The following is a 26,585-nucleotide window of genomic DNA, read 5'->3' on the forward strand; positions in this document are numbered from 1 at the left end:
GACTAATGAGAAGCTGAAGACAAAAAATTTGAAACACTAACAAAACTGTAGACTTAACAGGTTGGATGCAAAATCTTAATCCTGTTTAACAGACACATGTAAAGTGTTAAAGTAAAATTTATTACTTGCATTAATGTATCAATGATCCAAAGTTCTTTAAATAGATCTGATAGTCAATAAGTGACTATTTGGACCCTCTGGAACTGTTTCCATGCATCTTTAAAGCCTGGAAAGACTTAGCACAGTTTACATGCTCTGTAAAACTTTCCATGATAAGGCCTGAGAATGAATAGCAATGAAACACAAAATTCCAGTCACTAAAGTTCATGGAATCTGGTCAAAAGACTCTCTTTCAATTAGCATGTATGAGTTCTGTTTTATTATAGAAACGAAAGAGTCTCCAAGTAGCTGTTCATGACGTCTCTGACTTGTGGCCACCTACGTCCTCCACCTACACAGCCATACCATACTCTGCTTAGGCAGCAAATGCCTCACTACCCTCCTGAAAGAAAAAAGGAGCTCTCATGCCCACAGTGGCGACAAAGCAGCAGATTAAGAATCAGAATAATTCTCCCTCCACATTTTGACAGCAGATCCCAGCAGCCTCTCTTACAAAGGCCACATTGAGATCCTCGTCACACAAAGACCGTCTTTAACCACGGAGACGACGTCCTTTAATGATCCCCTATCTCCACAACAAAAAGACCCTCTTCCCCTCCCATATGGAATGCACAAGGCGGCATTTCTAGCTGATCTGAGGGGTTCCTTTCAAACCACAGTTTGATACAGCTAAAACATGCTGTGATGGGTTTAATTTAGCCTGTAAGCTCACTCTGTCTACGCAAAGAATACCTCTTTTATACCTCTAATTTTTTAGCCACCAAATCCAAGAATGACAATCTAAACGGATTTGTCTGCAGTATTTTAGATTCAGGAGAGGAGACAGAACCAGGAGATCACATCTCCCCAATGAGGATGTGACAGCAACCTCTCCCCTCACTCAGGTGGACTGCCAAATCCCAGACAATAGCTTGCGTCATCTCTGCACAGACACACAAAGGAATGGCTTCCACTAAGGGGATTACACATTATGGAGCAATGCAAAAATTCTGTTTTACAGTTTACAGGCTCAACATAGTTGATGACCGTTTCAGCTGAGGACAATAGGAATGTGCAGTAGCATCCTGTTTTCAGAATGCACTGTCACAATGACTGACTCTTTGTCAAGATCAGCTTTTCCAAAGTAGCTGTATGGAGCACAGTGGGAAAATGTTGAAGGAGATTGTGTCCCCAGCTTTGAAAGCATTTAAATGTACAAAAAAACCTTGAGATTTTCAGTCATTTTTGAGCAGAAGCTGTAATAAGAAAAAGAGAGACATCTGGGTTTTGGTATGAAAAAGTTGCCACCTTCACTGTCCACTTTTTATATAAATATTTATATAATTTATATATAACAATATCCATTATTTATTTCTTCTGCGATGGTTAACCAGTAACTCATATAGACCCGGCCCTTAAAAGAACATTGTGAATGTAGATTGGAGCATAAACTCAAAAGCTAAACTATTATCATCTCAAAATCTGCTGGTCGAATAGCACATATACTGCTGACTTTAAATCTGACAGATGTTAAGTCACAGTGAAAAAAGACGAGCTCTGAGTCTCAACATACAGAACTAAATACTAAAGCAGACTCAACATTTCCCCCCAGACTCACAGAGACACACAGAGGCAGAAGATACATTGCTAGGTGTTGAGTGCATTTCCGTTAAAGACACACACATGAGCTGATGTCCTGCTCCACTGTCTCATGTTGAGGTTCAGAGTATGAACTGTTATGAAAACTTTCATACAGCAGCAGTGTTTATTATGTAAAAAATGACCATAGCAGATCTTTTCCTCTGGGCGGGTTTGCTGTGATTATTCACTGGTGGCTTCTCTTTTACAGCATACCTCGCCGCTGTTGATCATCTCATACATCTTGTTAACTACTGCAGTCATCTGCTTTACCTCAGAACTGCAGTCACATGCAGGGAAGTAAACATGCTTTTTCACTAAATATTTCCTCCCCTTCATATATAAATGGCACGCCAATCAGACCACACATGCATCGAGTCAAATGAGAGTTTAAATGTTCTCTAGAGGACAGACTAGAAAAATAGACCCTGCCACTACAAGTTACTGAAAACTGTTTTCCTCTTAGAGCCAAATTGTCATCCTATAAGCCAAAGAAAACGCTACATTTCTCTTGTTAGATCATTTTAAAATCACAAGTATATTCATATATCCTGTGCTATATTCAGGGTGGCTAAAAGAAAGAATTGAGTGTAAACATAAAGGTAGTGTTTTTTTACTTAGAAAAACAATGAAACTAATGTGGTCATCTTCGTAAGATGAATTCCAGGGACGTAAATTCATGCAAATAGGATTCTGATGTTGACTATTAACAAGTCACATCCATTACTTTTAAATTCCCTTACACCTGCCTTTGACAGTGCTTCATAAATTGCTTACAAAACCCTCAGAAACGGAGGTCTTCATGCCAATATGGAGCAGGTCAAGGTTGACTAGCCACAGTGGTGAGATTGATGCCATCTTTAATAAGGAACATTTAATGAAGAACAGCTCAACCTTGACTTTGTCTGTCTTTGCACTGGCTCCTTCCAGTAGAAAAAATAAAACCAGTTCAACAGCACTGTCTTGTCAGGACTGATGTCTTTTTCATTAAGGTTTTGGTAGGAAGCAACTTTAAGCTTCAGTTTAACACTTTTTACTGGACTAACACAGTGCAATTTATTGTATTCTGTTATTAAAATATGCTTTATGCAATAGTGCAATAGTACCAATCAGCAAACTGGTGTTGGAAAATGAAGTCAAATGCAAAACCAGAAGCTCCTCAAGGGTCCAGGTGCTGGAGCGGCTATGATTATGTGGTTGGGATGGTGGAAGATCAGGTGGTTCATCGGTAGGTATGACCTGTAGTGTTAAAAAAACGCTTTGAGTCAGATGACTAGAAAAGTAGAATACTAGCTAAAATCCATGTATCATTAACCACTTCCATCCACTTAGCCTGGCTCCATAAATACAAGAAATCTCTAAAACAGCCTGTATCAAAATGGCCATTTTTACTGCAGAAATAAACCAGTTTACATCCTAGTTAGGAAAAAAGTTTGGACCTTATAGTGCAGTTGTTGATGGATTAAAATTGTATGAGGACATTGTTGTATAACTCATTTTAAAGGTAGAATATCCGACATTTTACACTTAAATTTAATAAAAATCAAACATATGCTAAGTAAATGTTTTTCTGAGTACAGTAGCAACACACTGAATTAAATCTCCAGTCCGAAGCGTCCGACCGAAGGCCTGCCACCGGCTTCCCCTCCACCTAAAAAGCCTCGACATTTGTCTAGGAAACCCTCTGACAAAGTGAAAGGAAAAACTAGAGTTAATATCGGACTTACTTTTCCTCGGTGGCGAGCCCTACGGGACGCTAAAAAGCTCTCGCATGACTCAGAACTGGCTTTGCTTCTCGTGGATGCGTAAGTAGGCTACATCTTTTCATTCATTGTGCGGATTGTCTCAACGTTTGTCCAGTGTTTATTTATTGACACAGCACTATTCTTATGGTTGGACATTTAAGCTGAGTGTGCTAATGTTAGCCTGCTGCTAATAAATGGAGGCTGCAGACGGAGGTAGCTCTACTCAAATCAGGTAGTGTCTTAAATTTTGTTTATCTCAAATCACTCAAGTCTTGTTTGAAGCTGATGTTTTCATGTTTAATTGGTGCTATAACATAACCGGCCAGGATAAGAAGTGCTTGTGAAATGGTTTACTGCAGCTGAAAAAAAGATATTAGCCGTAAAGGTTGCCTTGAACGTTACACATAAACTTGTATATGATCGGTGTTTAGGATCAACAGAAGCTAAAGTGGCTAAGGGGGGAGGCGTCAAAGTGGCGGAGGTGTGTCAAAAACTCCTCTTTGTTTACATTTTCAAGGCTTTGCTCTCCTACGACACCTAGTGGAAAAAAAATCGCACAGTCTACCTTTAAGTACTTGTATATAAGAGGCATGAAGGTGCAAAGCAGACTGACAGGCATGTGCAATGAAGCTGTTTGCCAAGAGACATAAGATGCACCAGTTGTAACTCTTTCCCTGACTCTAGATTAAAGAAGGTTTGGCATTCCCAATATGACAACCACTATCTTTGGGCTTCACAACAACTCTTCAGAAACAAATGGATGTCATCACTAAAACTATAACCAGGTTTTATACGGACTATGATCAGGACACGGCCTTGAGTGGATTGTTGTATATATACAAAAGCAGTACACTGACTTTACAGTCAGAAACACATTCATTTTAACCAGGCAGGAAATTTCTAAAATGACAAACAAATGCTCTTACAAAAGTAGAAATGCATGATCACATGATAATACACAGTGAGCTGGTCCTATTTTTGATGGAGCCCATGCAGTTATCTAAATGGGCAAATGTCAGGACCAAATTTTCCGTTCTCTTATCAATAATCACAAAGTCCAGTTCAATTTCCAAGAGTTTAAAGGAATCCTAAATATCAATGATCAAGGTTGACAGCTTTCAAGCTTTTGTTGACTTATCTATGATCTATTATCAACCAATGTGGAGAAGTCTTTTTGAACTGAACCACCATAATTTGGCTGGTTTGTGCAAATTGTCTGTGGTCAACCTAAATTACGCTGCCCCGCATTCTGTTTACATTAGGTTTACCTCAGAAATAACCACTTCCTAACACATCCTGTAATGTAAAAGGGAGCCAAAATCAACACGGCAGCTCACCCAAGAAGACAGGATGATGATGAGAACATAACCGGAGAAAAATGCAGACAAAACACACTAAAGTCTTGGATTATAAATACAGATGGAGAGGAATAATGTCAACATTTTGAGAGGGTACTGGAATGGACAAGCTAATGAGGGCTTTGGCCTTGGGCTAGAGTCTGCTGGACTTGAGAGGCCGAAACTGTAAGAATTATGGGAGGATTTATGGTATGACTGAACAAACATGCATGGTTAAAGCTCCAAAAATGGCAAGAAACAGACAAATAATCCCTGCATGTAGATCAATACATAAAACAACTATCAAAGGAACTCAGAAAAGGCATTGCTTCAGAGAAAGAGATATGATAGCATATGATGTGGAAACACAGCTGTACATTCCACATTTCTCCTGGTATATCATTCACTACAATATCCCATGATCCTTACTAATAAATAACTCACCTAAAAAAGATTTGTGCAATGTGTGTGATGAGCAGATTGATTGGTTGACCTGAAGAGATGTTGTTTTGATGCTGGAGACCAGCACATTTAGGATGCTAATCAATAAATGTCTCTTTTTTTAATCATTTCTATGACAAGAAATAGAAGTTTAGCTCTACTTTTACGTCCTGCTTTGTTAAAACATCCAGACGCTCACAGATCAACCCCGTTGCCACAGAAAGGTCTTGTGATGGAGATGACAACTGCCTCTTTGAAATGGTTTCTCAGTTTTCACACATAAAACGACGGTGCAGCATAAACAGTGTTTGTGTGAGACCCCCTGTCCATGTTCGAGGTATCAGATGAACAGATCCCAGACTAGTGGAGGTCAGGATGAGTGTTTGATCCAGGATTGGTGATGACAAGGTAACTCAAACTATGGGAAACTTCACAGATGAAACCAAGCAGAGAGATGTAAAATATGGCTTTTAGTGATGCATAAATAAAGGCTCTTCATGAGGCTTCTTTAGTCAACAGAAACTGAATCCTACTTAAAGGAAACCAGTGAGCAGAGAGGTTGATCAGTAGGCTGTGGTCATCTTTAGTAAAGAATCTGACCTGTGGCCTTTCCTCTTTGACCTTAACCAGGAGGAATGCTTGATCTTATTCTTCTCATTTGGAGATGCCATTCTAACAACCAGTTGTTTCGAGTTTTTTAGATAGCACAGTCCTTTAGTCACATTTTTATAACAGAGCTGCCCTGAGGAGGAAAGCAGCGGTCAACAATTTAAATTCATGGATCTGTAGAACTGGATTATGAGTGATAACTGAGATGCCACTGTCTACATTTTAAAAAATCACTGACAACATTCAGATACTAAATCGTTGCCATTGTTTTTTTGTGCAGATTGGACCATGTACAGGAGTTTGCTTGCATTTTGTAGTATCTAAAACCAAGAATTAATACAAACACAGGTGCTTAGGTCTTGTATTTTCATTGCTTGTATAGGTTGTTTGCAGCCACATCATCCTAAAGACTTGTGAATGCCACATGGGCAGGAAGTAGAGAAAACCCGGTCAGGGATGAATGGGAATGTGAAAAAGTTAGAATATCAAAGCTCTGTATGGACCTTAACCCTGCAATAATCAACAGACAATTTCTACATGGAATACGATCCCTTCAATTTACAAAAAAAGTAATTTTCCTCATGAGTTAGCCAATTTATCTGACTCGGATGCAATCAAGATCACATATAACTCAGTCCTGCAGACCTCCTACTCCACATCTAGTCAGATGAAGGGAGACAAGAGTGTTGAGGGGTCTTGCTCTGAGCTAAGAGGCTAGTCCTGCCCCTTTACAAGCTTTCTTCTTTATTTATCATTAACATACTTTTAAATGAATCGGGGTAATGGAGCTCGGCGAAAGTTCAAGCAGGAAGACTGCTTCTACCCATTCATTAGTCCCCACTTGTTTATATCTCTCCCTTCCTGCATTCTTTCTCTTGTCCCGCTCTGGTGATCAACTGATTATGGGTGTTCACTCTCTTCAGTATTCAGCTACTCAGACTCTACCACAACCTTGTTTGACCAATCATCATACACCTGTCTTATTTTAAATCTGTCTTCCTCTCTTCACAGTTAGCCTGTCGTTTCAGTGTGGACGCAGCAACCATCCTCCACCCCAGCCACCTCTGTTCAGTTCATCAGCATCCAGTCTGGATCCTCACAGGTCTTCTGCTCATCTCATCCTGCATACCTCAGTCTCTTCCTTCAAACCACCTCATTGGTTTTCTGGTCCATCTTCTCAGAAGTCTACACCTTATCTGATCCTGCATCATTCATTAACACCACCACCAGTGTCTAGACTCCATAGGGGTATGCCACTCTTATCATCTGCCTCACTACCCCTGCAAGTACATGAAGTCAAAGTCATAAGTCAAGTCACATCTGTCAAAGTTCACAGGGCATCTAAACTGAATCTAGTTCTCACTGTAGTTCTTTAAAGCTCTACATCGTAAGCCCTGTTTGTCAGTCCACCATCATGCTGATATGCTGTCCAAGGTAACAGATGTCTCTCTGCACACTAATAATGTGGACGTCAAAGATAAAGTGCAAACTCGTAGAACTGAAACACCTGTCCTCTTTCAACAAGAAGCTCTGATAAGATGGAAAAACATCCGTGATGGAAACATGCTGTGTGATAAATCTATACATTCATTCATAGCTGCAGGATATCTCAATGTCAGGATGAGAATGATTGTACAAAAGTGTGTGATACTCCCTCTGCCAGCTGAGAGCCATCTCTGTGAAGAATTCACTGTTAGCATGCAAGCTAGTGTTTGTATTAAAACTGAGAGGTCAACAGTCAATCAAATACAGTAACAACTTTTTGATGGATTGTCTTGAAGCTTGTTAGATTTGTGCTCCAAAGACGACAAGCCTTGCTGATTTGAGTGATCCCCTGACTTCTGACTTTTCCTTGAGTGCCACCATAACCACACTTTTCAAGTAAGTTTGTAAATGTCCTGACCAAAAAGGACAGATTCAAACAAAATTTGGTGCAGCCATTCATGGTCCCTACAGGATGAACTTTAACATGTTTGCTTATTTTATCAAGTGGTTTGGTTCAAGAACAAGTACCTGTTCCCCACTGATGCACCATTCAGTTGTACTTTGTGTTTAGTGTAATTAACAACTGCTAGCATGCTTAAACATTAGATATAAGCCACGATAATCATGATAAACATTGTGCCCACTGTAACACAGCTACTATTTGCAAAGAGAGTTGTAAAAGGAAATGCAACCTGAACAATGAGCACTTCCGCTGCCTGTGTCCATTCTAGCGAGTGCAGCCTGTTTAATGCCGCTGCACACCGGCCCTCCCAGCCCTAAAACCAGCCCAGTGTACCGGGAACTTTCCAAGATTGTCCACTCTGAACTTGGTCCTGGGAGGGACTCAGTTCTCCTTAATTGAGCTGAGGTTGCTTCAAGAGAAATAATATTAGGAGTCAATGCTCTAAATGATGTGCTATAGATCATCTAAGTTTTTCAAACAAGTCCTCATGGAAAAATCTTTTAATACCTTAACATCTGAATTTTTGTGATTTTTCAAGCGTTTGACCTCACTTCTTTTAAGCACGGATACTGGAAGGTGATCAAAAGGGTTTAGGTTTGGTTCGATGTGTGTTCACCGTAAGTGCAGCAAGTCTGGACACCATCCTGTCCAGATCTTTCTGAAATATGAACAATACTCTAAATGACTTCTGCAGCCTCCCTATGGTTTTCATGGGAAGAGTACCCTACATTTGGATGAGTTCATGTTTGCTCTCTCAATCAGAAAAGAGCAAAGAATTGTGTTTAAAAGAACATTGTGAATGAGTGGGAAGAAGTAAACATGAAACCCAAAATTGTGCATGAGTTAACAGACAAGAGCTGGTGTTTGTTGCTGTCTGGCCGTGTGACTCACAGGACTGGAAGAAAATGTTCCCCTCATAAAAAAGTTGGAAGATTTGTGTGTTTAAGACTACATAATACATGGAACTGCTCCTTCTCTATTGTACTTTATGATCACTTCTCGGATTATTCTCTGCAGAAAAGAGCTTAATCTTGTAATTCTTTGGTTTAGGATGGTGGGTATTTTTCAGCTATACTAAAACTTCTGTTGAAAAAGTTCAAACTACAATGGCTGAAAAAGTAGACCAGCATGTCAAACAACAGAGTTTATACTTTCTGTGCAGCTTCCGCCAATAGTCTGACATAGAATAAATCAAATAATCAGATCCAGATATAAAACAAACATGTTCAAAAACAGAAACACACTCATGCACACTAAAATATACATACAGAAGCCGGAAAAGCTAAACATCAAACACAGCAGTGTTTGTGTTGGCGTAGTTCTTATAACTGATGCATGTCTCCATGTGACACCAGATGTCCCACAGGTCTTCATTACAGTGATAAAGGGAATTCTCGTGTTGGCTTTAATGGATCTCACAGATTTTTTACTTGATATACAGTACAGCTTGTGTGCACCATTACCTTTCCACTGCTAATTTTGCTCCCTGAAACAAAACAGTCAAGCCAGAGTATTCACAAAAATGGAAAACGAAAAGCAACTATCCAAATAGTGGGTGATGAATGGGTTTAAATGAGTATGAGTCATGGATGTGTGGAGAAAAGCGAGCATTTAACACATCTCGGTGTCAACACAGGAACAGCTGTGAGACTAAACACGAAGATGTGATTTCTCAGGATTGTGAAGAGCGGGCTCTTGAAACCAAATCAACATTGAAAGTTACCAAAAAGAAGCTTTTGGTAGCAATGAGATCCAAACCATTTACCATGCAATTAAATTGAAAAAAAAATGAACAAGTTTGTTATGCAACAGATAATTAACCACCAGGACAAATTTTAGAAACAAAAATTTAAAGAAAATGCGCATCAGAAGTGACTGTCTGTTTCAGCTGTTATAATGCACATTTTATTTAGTCTGGGTTTTTAGCACTATTATCACATTGTGAGTGACACATCAAGACTTTTTCAGAGAAAGATGAATATAAAAATGGTGTTTAAAAGGGAAAGGACAAGTGGTCAGGGACAGGGTCACTCTACTGAGAGCAGACCATGACTTTGATGGAGAACATGAACCAGAGCAGAGGGACCTGAGCGAGGCCAGGCAGGGCATAAACTCCCACTGTGCTCCTCTGGCTGGGCTCCAGTGTAAACACAGCTCTGGTTTCAGACCTGGACCTGACACAGCTGGACTTCACTTTCCTGAACTGGCCTCAGGTCACACAGTCCTACTCCTTTTCCCAGAGGGCCACACGTCTAATCAATGCTTCCTGCTGAAGACTGAGCTAAATGGACATGGGATTAGACTCATTTCTGTTCTGGACCTCAGAGACTGACCTGTCAGATGTTATGTTGATGGATTTACTGCCCAGCCCTCTAATCAGATGACCAATCACATCCAGATGAGAGAAGCCAATCAGGACTAACCTGTGGGATCTATGAGAGCTGACACAGACATGATGTAGATGTATCCTAAAATACTAAACCCTAAATAGGACTTACAACGGGTTAGACAGATTACAGAAGCAGACATCAATTATTTTGTTTACTCAGTTTCCCTGTGATAATGAGAACAAATTCTTTCTGGTTATTTTCAAGAGATTTTGAGTCATTTATCTCAAATCCCCAGAGTTTCTAAAGCACAAAACATATAAAGAAAAACTGAACTTTCCCCATAACTTTTGACAACCGAAAAATGGCATTATCCTAGTTTATTTCTTTATGTTCTAACAGAACAGCCCATGCAGCATTCAGGTTTGACTAGCCATTATGTCATAACTCATGGTAGAGTTACCACAAGCTACCTGAGTGTGAATATGGTCACAGAATGAAAGGGCCTTTTATGGTTGTGCAATTTTACATTATTTTGAATATCAAGGTCATTTTACTTCCAACATTTATAAGTAGAAGTAAACATGTTTTTGGTTAAGATCTCCAGGGTCCAAGTATTGTATAAGAACATTAAACTTAGCAGTTAAAACAAAACTTTTATTTGACTTGGACTGAAGTTCGGAAGTAAATTCATTGTGGACGTTGTCTGTGGAAAACCCCTGTATACTGTATATATCTCCACCCTTGTCCTTTGCCCTTACTCCATCTCACAGTGATTAATGTGGGGACACGGGGTCCCATCAGGCTGTGCTGAAAGAATTCCAAGACCTCAGTCCTCCCAGTCCTCCCAGTCTCTAGTCTCTCTATTCTCACTTCCTTTTATAGCCTTGCTCCTACCGCTGGTCTCTATCAGCCGCTGTCTTCTGTCCCTTCTCTCTCTCCATCTTTCAGTCTGTGCCCCCTCTCTTTAACTCTCAGCTTGTCTCCTTCATGTTTCAGCCCTGTCCCTTTGTATCCTGCCCTCTTTCCTCCTCCTACACGTGCATCTCTAGTCGTCTGTCTCATCATGGCAGTGGTGAGTTTTCTCAGTGAGCTCAGACAGAAGGATTGTTTCAGCTGTGTTTACATGAAGACATGACACACTATCTCTCACTACCCTGCACTGTGTGTCTGCTGCTTAACTCAACAGGTGCCCACATGGTTGATCTTCTTGCATGATTTATTTAAAATCAATTAAAAGCTTCTCTTTTTGATGATACTGTTCAGACTGGAAACAGTCATATCCTGTGGTATGCAGACCTTTCATAGTCCTTAATGCCAAAGCATGGAGCAGAAACATGGCTGATCTCACTGATAGTGCCACATTTTCTCCTTCAGATTGCAGACACGGAGCATCCACTTCCATCCCAGCTGTGGTTTAATTGATTCGACAGATTTATTCCTTGTCATGGGAAGAATGTTAACAAAGTTAAATGTGCACTTTGTGATAACAGGACCATGTCCAATTTCTCTACTTCTTTCTCCATCCTTCTCTTCCTGTGCTCATCTTTTCATCTTGTAAAACAACAGATGGCAATTCCTGTCACTGGTCTGGCAGGACTTTGGTCCAAGCAGTGATATCTCTGCACATTTAAAATGGATTACCAGGAAATTTGGTACTGATGTCCACACTGTCTAGTGGATGAATCTCAATTACTTTTAAGAGTCTCTGACTTTCATCTTGTGCCACCATGCACTGAAATGTCTTGAATATGATTGATGCAATTGCAATGAAAGGTAGTACCTTCTTTGTCCCTTTAAGAAAACTGAATCATATGATCCCTTCCTCTTTCATCAAGCACAATTAAAGCAATACCTGGTGTTATACTGGTTTTGGATGTTTTTTTAACTAATGGACAAAATGGTATTATATGTATATCATTGTATATAATGTTTTTAATATCTTTGATAGCTTTTGTAACAAGATGACAATATTATTTAGCTTAAAGATTTATCTCCTGTGGCTGTTAATGCCTCATACTGCTCTTTTTCTGGTTTTGTTTGATACCAACTAGGTAGGGATGCATGATATCAGATTTTTTCCAATATCTGATATGCAAATATCTACAAATTAATTATGGCTGGTATTGATAACAAAGCCAATATTTTAATGTAGCTCAGAACTAAAGCTTCAGTCCTAAAACACACAGTTTCATGTTTGAGGATTAACACAATAACACACATTTTTCAGTGCAATGAATGATGATCCATAAAAAAAAACACTTCAGCTGATGTTGGTCTGCTGGTCCCGACTAAAACTCCAATGACCTTTATGTTCATAAAAGCGAATAGTAGAATTTTATAGCCAAACTAATCAGTCGTAAATATCGACAGAAATCTGCCAATGCTGATAATTCATTTTTCAGGCTATCTGCTGATATGAAATCATGCTAACAATAGCGTGCTACCAGATTTATTTTGATATGCCTGTGGACCATTGTAGGTGTATGAAAAATTTTCTTCCTTCTCAGCTGTAGTTATGCCTCTTCCACTCTGACTTACAAATGAACTGAATACAAGTCTAAGGTCGATGTCACTGTGACTTCAAACCTTGTGAACAGTTATTTCAAAAATGCATGGAGGAATTGTTCTCGGCTTTGGCACTAACACACACTTGAACTTGAGTAGTTGTCAGGTTTTGAAGAAGAAAGGTTATTATTTTATGCATTTATTTAACACCCCCCCACCACCCTAATACACTGAACTAGCTCTATAATCAAAATCTTATTAAAAGCATGCAACAACCACCCTGCCTTCCTTCTTCTCCTAACACTATACTTTAACTGTCAGCATTTTGTTTACTTGGAGAAGCACATAACTGCCAGATGGCAGATCTTGTTTATGCTAGAATAAAAGTAAAAAATCTACACTAATTAGGATAACTAAGAAACACAGAGAAAACGGTGAGATATTTTCTGTGTTGGTGTCTGCACATATATTGTAGTATGTACAGACATGGGCCAGCAGTAAACATGTGGTAGTGTGTGACTACAGTCTGTCACACATGACTGGGAGTGAAAATGAAGCATGAACAGAGATTATCCACAATCAAACCACTGGTATTTTTGGCCCCTGATTCCCTTGGATATTGAACTTTGCTTCTTTTACATACTTTCACATGATTATAATGTAAAAATAATACAATAATATTTTTATAAATGTATCCATGCCAACATAAAACAAGTTGAAGGCAGGCTAAGAATACTGACTGAGCATATTTATTAAATGCACCCATTCATGTGAAGATAAGCAGACAACCTTTTAATCTGCTCTTTCGATTTAATCTGATATCTCAGATTCACTGTCTGGGGCATGTGGGCTCAGGAATGACCGTAAAGGCACATTAATGTGTGGGTGTAAATGCATAGAGAAAATTCAGATATATGTATTATGAGCATTGGATTGATATTTTTTTCTGTGAAGTATCAAAGCATTAAACTTGCAGGGATGCAGTCTATAAATGGAACAAAACATCATCTAGTCAATGCAACAGGAATTACATATATGTAGTGATGTATGCCCATAACACAGGATAAGTATTGTTTCTTAGCTATAATGCAGGTAACAGCCACTAGCTTGGGCTGTAGCTCCAGCTAATGCACCTTCTCTCCTTGTGCTACTGCCCAGATGTAAACAGGCAGAGTGGACTAATGTCTCACAGCTCAAACAGCTGTTACCCTCTAGTCAGGCAGTCAGTGAGTTGGTTCACAAGTGCTGATCTAAACTTGGCTGACTTGATTCTAACATTTTTCTCAGTTTATTGTGAAAAATTGTAGGGATGTTCCGATACGATTTTTGACTTCCTGATACGATTCTGATACCAATATCTTGTGAGTGAACTTTCTAAACTGACTGTGCAGTTCAGCAAATATTTGACTCAGAACATGGCTCAACAAAGAATTGTTACCAAACAGTATCTCTGTGATCCTCAAGTTGTTTTCCTCCTAATTATTGAGTTTTACTGCTAAATATTAAAATAACATTAATACAGGGGTCTGCATCACAGACTCTCCCTTTCTCTCTCTCCATTATGCTCTATTCGGACAGAATGACATGATTATGGAACAGCCTGCAACTGGCTGACAGACCCTGGTGATATGGTACTTAGCATTCGAGATAGAGATAATAAATGTAACTGGATTAAAATGCATAAAAAAGGCATGCAATATTGGATTGGTGAGGATTTAATCATTAAAGTCCCCAAAAATCACACAAGTTCCAGGCTCGCTAAAAATGCTGCCCACAGGATTCAAAGGCACCAATAGAGTCAATAGGAAGGCACAACGGCTAGCTTCAAGAGGAAAAACAAGTAAAAGGCAAGGATTTATGGATCAAAAGTTATTTAACTTTTGATAAACTGAGTTACTTCTTGTTGTGTACGACAGCGCTGGTCCTTTATGGCATTTTAACAATCACATTCAGAGAAATACTCATGCAGCCACTATTATTTGCTTCTGCAGTGTGACCTTTGGTTCTTCTTCGGGGCCAGCTGCGCTGGTGGTCTAGTGGTTTAAGGCGCGCCCCATGTACACGGATGGCCTGGGTTTGAGTCTGGTCTGAGGCCCTTTACCGCATGTCTCTCCCCCACTCTCGTCCCTGTTTCCGACTCTATCCACTGTCCTCCTCTGTCAAATAAAGGCACAAAAATGCCAAAAATAAATCTTAAAAAAAAAAGGTAGCCCATGCATGCAGTGCTTTCCTGCAGTGAGAAGAATTGATTTCCAGTTTGTAGTGCTAACATTTAGCATGGCTAAATGAATCAAAATATAAAGCTAAACCAAACGGAATTGGATCGGTGCATAAACTCTTTTACTTGCCAAAACAACTACCTGCATTTTAAGTGGTATCGGACATATTTCCGATACTGGTATTTGAATCAGAACAACCTCGAAAAATTGGGTAATAAACTGCCTCGCCAGGAACAGAAGCTTTGCTTTCATGAGGACGTCATAACTCTCTGTCTCTTATCGGGGTGTGATTCTATTCACATGTAATTCGGACTGTCAGAGTCCACTTGAACCACACCTGAGACCACGTTTCCAAACAATATCAGGCCAGGTGCATGGGCGGGGTTCTTTTGCATTCGCACAGACCAAAACGAATCAGACCTTGGGGCTTCAGTGTACTCAGATCCGGGACTGTGCCCGTAGTATGAAAGCACCCTTAAATATTGTCTCCTTGGCAGACTGTGGACCATAAAGCATTGAGCTCTATTCTTGAGCAGTGTTTTAATATTTTCTTTAAGTAGCAGGGCTACTTACTACTCAACCCACTGAGATCTTACTTGAACCACAGTAACGGACGGAAGCATGCACAAGTTCTTATTATCTTTTTCTAAAAGTTCCTTTAAAATTTGACATATATTATGATTACAACCCCACCAGGTATACACCCCCTTCTCTCTGTCTCATGTATCTTGGTGTACATTATGAATCACTCTGAGTTTACACAGTGGATATACAACCCAGTAAACACTGTGGAGTCGTCCAGCTATGTGGGGTCCTGCAGGCTTGTAAAGAAACTTTGACACATTTAACTCCACCCTGTTTCCTCTTTCCTGTTTGGAGAGCTTCTCTGGACCATCTATTTTCTCTCTTCACGCAATTCTGCACTCAGGATGTTTCCCATAAAAACCCAACTTCAGTGAGTCCACAGATAAACACGGCCCACGCTCTGTGCACGTGCGAGAAAGAAAATTAGACCCACACTTGCACATCCTGCCAATGAGAGGAGGCCAATCGGCCGACTAATTTGAGACATGTTTCAGTGACCTGCAGGAAGCTCCTGACAAATCTCATGCAACCTTTCAGTCCTTCATCACAATGCTCTTTCAGCGGCATTCTTAACTGCTCATGCACGCTTGTTTAAGGAGGTCATTTTTGCAGCAATGGGGGCAAACTGCCAAGCTCACCAGGGCTCTTCCTCAACAAAACAATGCCAAACCGCAGAGACTAATCAAATAATCACCACACAAAGTCACGTTTTTGAACAAAAAAAAAAACATTCTTGAGGAAACAATTGTTAAGAAAACAAAAGACACATAGTATAAAGCTATTCATATGTTAGCATGCATGCCTGTGCCAGCACTTGTTCACAAACAGCACACTTTACGTAGTCAAATGTCAAAGAGGTTTGTCTCAGTGGAGGCAACGCCTCAATGGAAAATGCCTGCCACCTCTGCGTCACCCCAATGCACACATCCCTGCTCGCAGACATCAGTGACAGGGAAACCCCACATATGGGCTTCTCATCCGAGGCTGCAGGGGCTTCCTGCAGCACAATGGGCTCTTCCCCTGATTGTTACATCCAGGCACTCTCTATATCACAGGCGTATTCTGGCAGGGGATGTGCAGGCCATTTTTCCATCCTTATCACCAGCAGACATCTTCCTCGCACACTTTCCGTAAAAGAAAAAAAAAAGTCACTCTAGAGGTCAGTCACGTGGCGGCTTTCCTGGGGGTGACCCCAAACTTTCTCCACTCAGCTGCATGGTTGTGTATCTTATGTCAACTGTGTTTCCATCATTTACATCTTTTTCCTGTTCTATTGTGCATATTCACAACAAACAGCTTGATTTAGTTTGACCACAAGGTTGCAATGCCAAAAAGTCACATGCAAAAACAACATTAATCCCAATCATCCACTTAGCTGAAAAGAGGGTAATTGCTAAAGCAGATGTTGCTGCTGAGTTTCCAGGTACTGTAGGGGTCTGCAGCCAAGAAAACGCTTCTTTCATGGTCAAAGACCAAATTCCCACAACTAAGACCTCCTCTGCTAGCATCATCTCCTCAGTCCATCGACCTCAAACACATCTTGAAATATATTCTCAAACACAAGAGAATCAAAGCCTCTCAAAGGCTCCCATACAAAACATCCTGTTAACATTACAGCCCCAAGAGTCTTCTTTCCTCCGCCAACAGACACAGATAAATGGTATTTGTGTTTAGCTTTATGACTTTGTGTGAAGAGTAAGCATAAATGCCTCTATGCAGAGAATCATGTTTTTTCTCTCATTAACCAAATGGTCTAATTTTACCACTTAATTTGGGGAATTTTATGTGCGAGTAAGAGCAGAATTTCATCAAATAAGCTCCCTTGTTATACCAAGCTGTCCACAAGACCCTGTAATGTGAAAATGACCAGAGAAAATAACTTTCAGTGTTCAGAATGATTCAAAAGGTCTATGACGCACAAAGGCCAAGGTGTGCATGCCCAGTGCACATGGCCAGACTTCAGGGCAGGATGAAAATCCGGCTATTGTATCAAGTCATTGAAAGTGATACTCAGGGGGTTACAGCTTTCATTTTTGATTTTCTTATTCTACACAGCACTGATTATGTTGCAGTCATTTCTATATACCATACTGATACACCTAATTGTGATGAGAAAATATTCAAATCTTTGTTGAGAATTTCTCAAGATTCCTGAAGATTTTATACAATTTAAGACACATGTAATCAAACATTTTGTAATTTTTTTTAAACTTTCATCATTTTTTGGAGTGAATTTTCAAGAATTGGCATAATTCTATCATGGCAATTAATCATGGCATAATTGTTTTCCAAAAATTTTCCAAAACATTTGTCAACCAGTGAGGGACTCAGGAAAAATTCCATGTAAATTTGATCAAAGATTTTTTTTAAAACATTTGGATTTGTTTTTAAACTGTCAAAATTTTCTGGGGAAAAAAAAAACTTCAATCAAGAATTTTTGTGATTAGTTGTCAAAAATGTAGCCAAATATTTTCAAAAACATTTGTTAAAAGGATAGGAACTCATTAAAAGTTTAAGAAAAAAAAAAGTAAGATTTCTAAAAATATTTGGAATATTTTACTTTTCATCATTTTCTGAAATAAAAATTTTGTCAAGAATTTCTTTGATATATTGTCAAAACTTTTGCCAAAAATGTTTGTAAACATTTGTCAAAAGGTTAGAAACTTGTGAAAACTCTTTTTTCTTTTTTTCAATGTTTGGGTTTTTAAAAAAACGTTCATCATCTTCAGAAAATTAAACTACTGAAAAGAATCTTTCAAAATCATCAACATTTTTCAAGAAACTTTCTGTGAAAATTTCTCAAGCCCTCATCAGTTGAAAAAAACCCCCTGTTTTTTCATGAATTGTTCTGAACTTCTCTCAAAGTCTTATCAAAAATGTTCCCCCTAAAAATTGGAACGCATTGAAAGGGTTTACCTTCATTATTCAAATATTTTTTCAAAAAAACTTTTCAAGAGTTATATATTTGAACTTTTCCAAGCTCTTGTAAAAAAAAATGTCAAAAGTCTCTTAAAAATGCTTTTGTAAACTTTGATCATTGTTTTTTAACTTCTGCAGTATATCTGAAAAGTTCAACTTTTTTTCAAAACAGCTTAAATGGCTCTCTCTTTCATTAGCCCCACCATCCAACAAAAACTGTAAGTATACTGAGGCTTTTGTGGCACATAAAAGTTGTTTTTTTTTCCTCAGATGGTCCAGCAGCTTCTGAAACTTTGTTGACCCAAACCTTGAGAAAGTCTAAAGCCATTATAATTCAGCTGTTTGGAGTTGAGAAAAGAACAAAGGTTTAAACTTCTCTCCCAAGCTTCCTTTCATTCATCACAGCATCTATTTGCAAAGACTGAAATGGTTTCCCATCATCCAAAAACAACCAGCTATAACCAATCTCTGAGTGTGGTAGTGCATCACGTTTGTCTTCTGATGAGTTCGGACAAAACAATCATTTTCTATCATAACAGGACTGGTTTTAATCACAAAAGCTCTTGCAACTCAGTTTGTTGCCATAATGAGTCACACTGCACCCCTTGAGACTCTCTGTTTACAAAAGAAGAGGAATGTGAAAATTCTGAAATTAACAAATTAAAGATGTATGCAAAATATCTTGAGAATTACATTTTGCAAAAGGGGGAACTCCAAAACGTCACACGGAGACAGATGGTGGGAAAAAGTTGTTGAACGGAGAGGCTGGGGTCTGGTTCAAATAATAGAAACAGTCCTGTGGGGCAGATTTGGAACTGATATTAAACAGAAACATATTCTCTGAATCACAGTGCATACTGAGAAACTCTGTGTTTGATGGGAAACTTCACAAAGTGATGTCTGATTGTTGACTGCTCCATTCAGTCTGATTACAGGATGAATCAACATTTTAAATGCCTCATTACCTACACCTTGGGTCGGTTCCTTGTCCTTTGAACACCATCACTTATGTGCAAAAATAGATTTTATGAGAAATCAGATGCAGTATTGCGTCAAACCATGAAAGGCTGTTTTGTTTTGATTCTGTTTACTTGTATAATCAATGTGAGCTGTTTTTAAGCACATGGAAAAGAGTCTAAAGTAAAATAAAACTGCTGTCTTCCAGCATCATCGCCTTGGAGCAGAGCTGCACAATAAACAGAGGAGTCCTGCTGTGTCACACGCTTTTAATCGAGGCCTGAGCAAATCTGATAAAAGCAAGGAGACAACGATTCTTTTCATTGCTTAGAGAGAAAATAACTTTTCATCCCAGAGCCTTGAGTATGATATTAAATGTCTGACAGAACACTGAGCATCTGACGTCCACACAAGCTGCAACAAACAGAAGGAAACACTCCAGTCCTGCAAAGACACATGGGCCTCATGGTCATGTCTGCACACAGTCACATTTATGAACTTTTAAAAGCAGATCTTGACAAAGCAAGAAGGAAATAAAAGTCAGCATCTGAGTGATTAACTAGACCACTCATATAGGCTGTAACTTGGGCCAAGTCAAGCTCTAGTTTCATTTAATAAAACCTTTGTTTTATGCCCTCTACTCCGATTCTTTATCACAAGTTTAAGCAGATGGTGTGTAAAGATAACTTGGTTGAAAAAAACTTTATCTTGGCTTAATTAACTTCTGATGTGTGAAAGGCATTAACAGATTTTCCTTGGCAAAGTCCAAAACTTCTTTTATGCTTGATTGAGGAGGAAACACCACAGCCCAGTTCTAGTCAACATGTGGAGAAAAAAAGCCAAAAGCCTTAAATAGCCAGTTGTTCAGAAACACATGACAACAGGGGCTTAAAGTAGGCCGTTTGCTTAAAGGTTTTATCTACTCTAGAACAAGACCCATCTTTGTTTTTACCTGGAAAGAGTTTAGGAATTTAATACAAAACATTTAGCGACTTCAGCGGGTGTTTATTTGATAACTGAAACTGCTAAAATCTCATTTTTGCTCAAAGAATTTCAAAAGGTAGAGTAATATTTGGAGTGTGGATTTAAATTCCACAGTGCAAGATCGACAGCCTGAACAAGAGGAGTGACTAGAACACCTCTGTCAGTGTAGTTTTAAAATCAAAGTACACTATATGAACAAAAGTGTGTGGCCACACCTGTTAATTATTGAATTCAGGTGTTTCAATCAGACCCATTGCCACAAGTGTATCAAATAAAGCATCTAGCCATACTCTCTCAGTTTGCAAACACTGATACTAAATGGGTCGCTTTGAAGAGCGTCGCTCTGTGAAATTTCCTCCCAATCCCACAGTCAACTGTGCATGATATTATTAGAAAGTGGAAGCGTTTAGGAACAACAGCAACTCAGCCATGAAGTAGGAGATCAGGTAAAATCATAGAGTGGGGTTAACTGTGCAGGCACATGGTGCATAAAACCTGCCAACACCCTGCTGATTGCATGGCTGAAGAGTTCTGAACTTCCACTGATATTAATGTAAGTAAAATACTGTGCTGCAGGAGCTTCATAGAAAGGGTTTCCATGGACGAGCAGCTGCATGCAAGCCTCACATCGCCAAGTCCAATGCCAAGCACCCTGACACTGGACGGCGGGGCATTGGAAACAAGTTCTGTGGAGTGACCAATCACAGGCTTGGTGGTTGCTGGCAGAACGTTACAGCTTAAAGAAAGCCCTTTTCTATTCCAACATGACTGTGACCCAGAGCCTTCTAAGAAGAGTGGAGGCTGTTGTAGCTGCAATAAGGACAGCCAACTCCATAATAAAGTGCATATATTTGAATACAATGTCATTACAGTGGTATAATGTAATGGCAAGGCAGCCGAATACTTTTGTCTATATAGTGTATCTTTCAAATAATGCGACACATCAGATAGAACATGTCACACATCCATGGCATGGGTTATATTTCACTTACATCTGGGTAACAGCCCATAGATGGTGTCTGGAAAGGGCAGAACCTTTCAATAAAAAAACTTGGTGGGTGATTTCTCTCACAACCATAATAGGCTAATTTTGAGCCACAGATATAAGATAGTAGTTGGTGTGTGCCACAGAGGAGTAGCCATACATAATGTGAATAATGTGCACAGCCGGAAGTTGTTATATTTGCTCACTATTGGTGGAACAATAGTGCAGTTCTTTGCTCTTTTTCAAACAAACAAATGTCCAGTACTTGTGGAACTGCCACATATATAGGACACTGTATATGGTCCAATTCTCTGACTAGGAACAAGCATTTCAACTGGAAGATTTGCAGGATCGTTATGCTTGGAATTAGATCAATCCATCAGCTTTGGAAGGTTATCTTCCAACTCTAAATCATAAAAATGTCACAGTTACAAATGCATGCTCCATGCTTAATAATCTTTTTATCCTGTCACAGGAAGCTGTTAAATACATGGATTAATGCCACATTTAAATATTGTAGATAAGACATATTCAACTTTGTCACTGTGGAAATACATGTACTAAACAACAAAATGCAGTTTAGTAAAAGGCTGTAAAAAGGCTGCTGTATTAAAACTAATTGACTCCACATTTTTAAACAAAACACTGTGCTTTTTAATAAGCTGTAGAATCTAAATGAAGTGGAGCATAAAACAACTCATTTTTCTAGCCCAAAGCTGTCATTGCCTCAAAAATAAGAGCACTGAGAAAAGAACGGCAACATATTAGTGCAAAATTGACCGTTTTCAGGTATTTTTCTGCATCTTGGGAATTGGAAGCAAGAAGTTGTTGAAGACTGGGCGCCTAAGACTTCCTTCTCTGCCATGGTACCAAAAAAGGCATGTACAGTGCTTCCTGACTAGCGAATGTGAGACGAACCTTTGTTTTCATTTTGGTCAGCAGTGGTTTTGGCCTTGGAATGCTCCCATGGATGCAATTTTTGCCCAATGTCTTTCTTATGGTTGAATCATGGCACTGGACTTAACTAAGTTAAGTGAGGCCTGCAGGTTTTCAGATGTTCTGGGTTCTTTTATGACCTCCTGGATGGGTCATCAATGCACTCTTGGAGTAATTTTGGTAGGCCAGCCACTCCTGGGAAGATTCTCCACTGTTCCAAGTTTTCCCTGTTAGTGGTTAATGGCTCGTTGGAGTCCAAAAGCCTTAGAAATGGCTTTGTAACCCTTTGCAGACTGATAGATGTCAGTGACTTTGATTCTCATCTGTTCTTGAACTTGTTTACATTTCAGCATTATGTGTTGCTTTTTGGGATCTTGTAGCCTACTCCTCTTTGTCAGACAGATTCTATTTAAGTGATTTCTTGACCACGTCTGGCAGTAATCAGGCCTAGGTGTGACTGGCAAAATTTTACTCTGAATTAATTCATGATTTAATCAGGAGAGAGACAAATACTTTTCACAGCAATGTATCTAGTCTGATTTATTAAGTTGAAATGTATAATCTGCTATTTTGACAGCATTGCTTTAGCATGTAATTAGCAGTGCAAAAAAGTTCAAGGACCTGTGTCCACAGCTGGTGTTTTTGACGCTGGCAGCGGCAACCACCTCAGTTTCAGAGCACTTCTCACTGGAGTTTATTGTCATGAGGTTACAAAAGTTGGCATCTGCTTCCTCAGTAGTACCTTTAACATTGTTTTATATAGCTCCTTGTGCTTCATTCATTTTTTCATGGAAATTCCTCTTTTGCCATTATCAGAAGTCCCATTCATCTTGATTTTAGCTTGCCTGGGAAAGAAAAGTGACATTGATTAAGTGCAGTGATGTTCCAAAAGTTGAAAATGTTTTCAACCGAGACACTCTGAGTGTGGGGCCAAGGTGACTGAAGCCAAGGACGTTGAATTATGTGCAAAGAAAGCAGCCTATTAATTTGCATAAAGAAATAACTGGTAAAGTGCACTACTGAAGTCTGCATTAGCCTACAGCACTGAGTAAGTTTGTGTGTGCTGTGAAAATTTGTGCAATTATATATACCATAGCTATAACTATGAACTAAAGATGCTGTAAAATTTGTTAAAGAGGATATTTTTCATGGATATTGTGTTCCTTGAGATTTTGGTTTGATCCTATGTATGTCTTGGGCAAATAAAGTTTGACATGTATTGGCCTACAGTATATCACCTTGCATGGACAGGCCTGTCAGACCCATATCATACAAGGATAGAGGTCATGCCTTTTTCATTTAGGAGAGTAAAGGTTAAAGTCATTGAGTAACATTTTAGAGTACCAAAGCAAATCTTCACTCATAAAGATCAACTTGTCATCATGCACACAGAAGTCACGACCCCACCCCTCAATCTGTGCCAGGTCATGGGTCGAGCAAAACACAACAAATCATAGCCCAACATGAAATTCAGCGTCTACTTTTCATGTCTGGGAAGTCAAAACATTAGAAAAATCCTCACTTCATCCAGAAATCTTGCACCATGACCCATTTCACAACAAAACTGCTCTAAACTTCGCTGCTATTTACCAGCATGCAAAGCCAGAGACCCTCCTACTGCAGGAACTCCCAACTGCAGACACTCCGGTTTGCATCATGTGCCTGCAGAGTAGTTGCGAGAGCGACAAACGAAGTCTGGAGACGCTGGCAGGTTCATTTTAATGCATAAAGTGTTAAAAGACTCAAGTTTGCTGTTTAAAATCAACAGCACGTGAGAGAGGAAACTTACCGCGTGCACTCCTGAGGCGAGGATGGCGACGAAGAGGCACAGGAGCAGCAGCCTGTAGTCAATGACAATGAAAGCGTTGAAACTGTTAATCAATAATTCAACGCTGTAATAAAGCTGTGCTGGGAAAGTCTCTCTTTGCCTCCTCACCTCAGGCTCTTCAGTCCTATTTTGCGTTGTCCTGTCATTGTCCGACTCATGGGTTCCCTCAAACTTCAGTTCCTCCTCTCTTTTTGCTTGTCTTCTACAGCATGACTGTCAGACCTAAGCAACAAGCCCCCCAAACGTTAAAAACCGCTAGCTTAACAATTAGCTGTTATGTTTCACCGGTATGTTAAGTGATTTATAACTTTAATCACGATATTTCTACTGCAAAACGACAGCTTCGACGTCAGGTGCACAGTATGACTGCTCTCTCGGCAGAGCTGTACTGAATATTTTGAATTTACAAGCATAAATTATCATTTTTAGGACTTAAATAAGTTAAGCTAGCAGTACTTACTGTTTCCCAGGCGCGTGTGCAACGGTAGGATGAAAGGGAAGAGTTGTCGCGAGGGAAGAGATGCGCACGGGCTCCCGACTTGTAAAAAGTGTCAGAGCAGGCACCTGTGGCACCAAAACCTCCTCAAATATTCGCACGAAAACGGCAAAGTGTGCCGAGTAGTCCCTCTCCTTACCGAGAAAAGTCAAAGTGTTTGTAAAAATCAGGGTTGAGTCCGTTAGCATGGGCGAGGGTGGTCGTTTTTGGGAGGGGGTGTGGTGCAGAAGAAACAAGACTGACTTGCATTGATCAGAGCTTCATATCGTCTCGGACAAAAGATGCGGACAAACGTGCTGCCCGAGCTCCGCTAAGAAACAGTGAATTACCCGGGAAAAAAAGAAGACGAGAAGCGGCCAACAGGTGTTTAGTAGCGGGCACTGAACTCTCCTCAGCGCGCCGCCAAGATGATGTTGCCGTGCGGCACGCTGTTGCTACTGGTGGCTCTGTACTCCAGCTTAGACCTGACAGAGGCTGAGGTAAGTGAATTTAACATTTATTACACTTAAATGTGTTTTCATGCAGAAAATAGAAGTAATGTGAAGTTACTGAGCTAAAACGTAGATTTCTACACTCTCCTCTTAACCTGACAAGACATGCATGCACGTATCCCTTTAAAGCAGCTAATCATGATTTTAGCCTTTTTATTACCATGTCCTGCTTTATAGTTCTCAAGTGCATGGGAAAGGACCATTGAGTGTTTCAGTGCCACTTCAAATTCACATAAGTTATACAAGAGTTGTTTATTTCTGTTGTGTCTAGTCAGTGTTGTGTGCTTTTGGGCTCACTCTTCTTGCTGGGAGCTGCATGGTCTCTCATCCAGCACTTCTGAATAAAGTTGGCTGAGTCTACTCTCAGTCCTGCCTCCTCCACTTCTGCTAAAGAGAGAGAGAGAGGGAGGGTGGGGCAGAGTGCCTACAGTAGCTGAAGTTGGTGTGTGACTGTGTGTGTCAGTGGTATGTGAGTTAATGGGGGAGAAATAGATACCAATTGAGTTAATTATTGGTATGCTAAGATAATCTAATAAACTCTTAAAGTGAAGAGAATGTGTCTCTGTTAAGAAGAGACATATTTAAGATATTAAGAAACATAAACACACTTTTTCTCTCAAGATCCTGTGATCTTCCACAGCCAGACAAGATCTTCTTTCATAACTGTCCCTTTTCAGTTATCAGATTATTTTGTGTCTTGATTTTCCTGTTATAAAGGGAATATTTTAACATGATGAGATAGGACTGTTATTCGAGGAAGGAAAAAACATATATTGTGTTTATACAAGGCAGCGTTTGTGTGATGTTTGACACGCACTCATTAATTTAAAAGAATGACAATTAGAGTGTTAACAATTTATAGAGAAGCTTTAGTATGAATGTGATTAAATTAGCTGCTTTCATCCTAATAAGACATCTGAAGTAAGTGCTTTTATTTTGCTGAATTGATATGTAGGCTGTACCTCATAGTTTAGATTGTATTAGAGCAGTGGTTCCCATTATTTAGCCTTGAAGTCCCCCTTACATGTATCTGAGAAGAGCTGAGACCCCCAAGAAAAAAGTGAATCATCCTCAATTTTGATTTGAATTGTTTCATTGATTTGAAGACAGGTAAAATATGCCTGCACATGTTTTTCTGACCAAAATAATTTGGTTTAAACAATCTAATAAGTGATTGAGCATGGTTTCAGTCATTTTATGTAAATCTAATTTTGACAACTTCAAACAGAAAAGAGCCTGAAATATTTATTTACATGAATTATAAATATACTATCGACCACAATGAATGAAAGGGATTGTTTCATTTAACTGAAACCTCACTAAGGCTGCACTATCCATCCATCAGTGTTCTTCCACTTGCAGTGGGAATGGGCTAAGCCAGCCAGGCCACACGCCCCTCTACCCAGAACGTTTCCTAGCTTCTCCTGGGGGATTCTGAGGCATTCCCTGGCCAGATGGGATATATAATCCCTTCAGTGAGTTCAGGGTCTGCCCCGAGGTCTCCTCCCAGTTGGGCCATCTCGGAAGACCTCC

General features: G+C 39.6%; 2 protein-coding genes across 3 annotated transcripts in view; one reads left to right on the forward strand and one right to left on the reverse strand.

The window, feature by feature from the left end:
- col4a2 (collagen, type IV, alpha 2) overlaps positions 1-24,710 on the reverse strand; it is a 92,706-nt gene extending 67,996 nt beyond the window's left edge. For both annotated transcript variants that reach the window (XM_041806253.1, XM_041806252.1), the window contains exons 1-3: positions 24,526-24,710; positions 24,174-24,287; positions 24,027-24,078 (exon numbers count right to left, since the gene is read on the reverse strand). In XM_041806253.1, coding sequence (XP_041662187.1) covers positions 24,027-24,078; positions 24,174-24,223 — 102 coding nt within the window. In that variant the 5' untranslated portion in view covers positions 24,224-24,287; positions 24,526-24,710. The remainder of the gene's footprint in view (positions 1-24,026; positions 24,079-24,173; positions 24,288-24,525) is intronic.
- A 117-nt stretch (positions 24,711-24,827) lies between these two features.
- col4a1 (collagen, type IV, alpha 1) overlaps positions 24,828-26,585 on the forward strand; it is a 69,228-nt gene continuing 67,470 nt past the window's right edge. The window contains exon 1 of the mRNA XM_041806255.1: positions 24,828-25,040. Within this exon, the coding sequence (XP_041662189.1) occupies positions 24,969-25,040 (72 nt within the window). The 5' untranslated portion in view covers positions 24,828-24,968. The remainder of the gene's footprint in view (positions 25,041-26,585) is intronic.

This window comes from Cheilinus undulatus, linkage group 15 (genome assembly GCF_018320785.1).
Source record: "Cheilinus undulatus linkage group 15, ASM1832078v1, whole genome shotgun sequence".
NCBI lineage: Eukaryota > Metazoa > Chordata > Actinopteri > Labriformes > Labridae > Cheilinus > Cheilinus undulatus.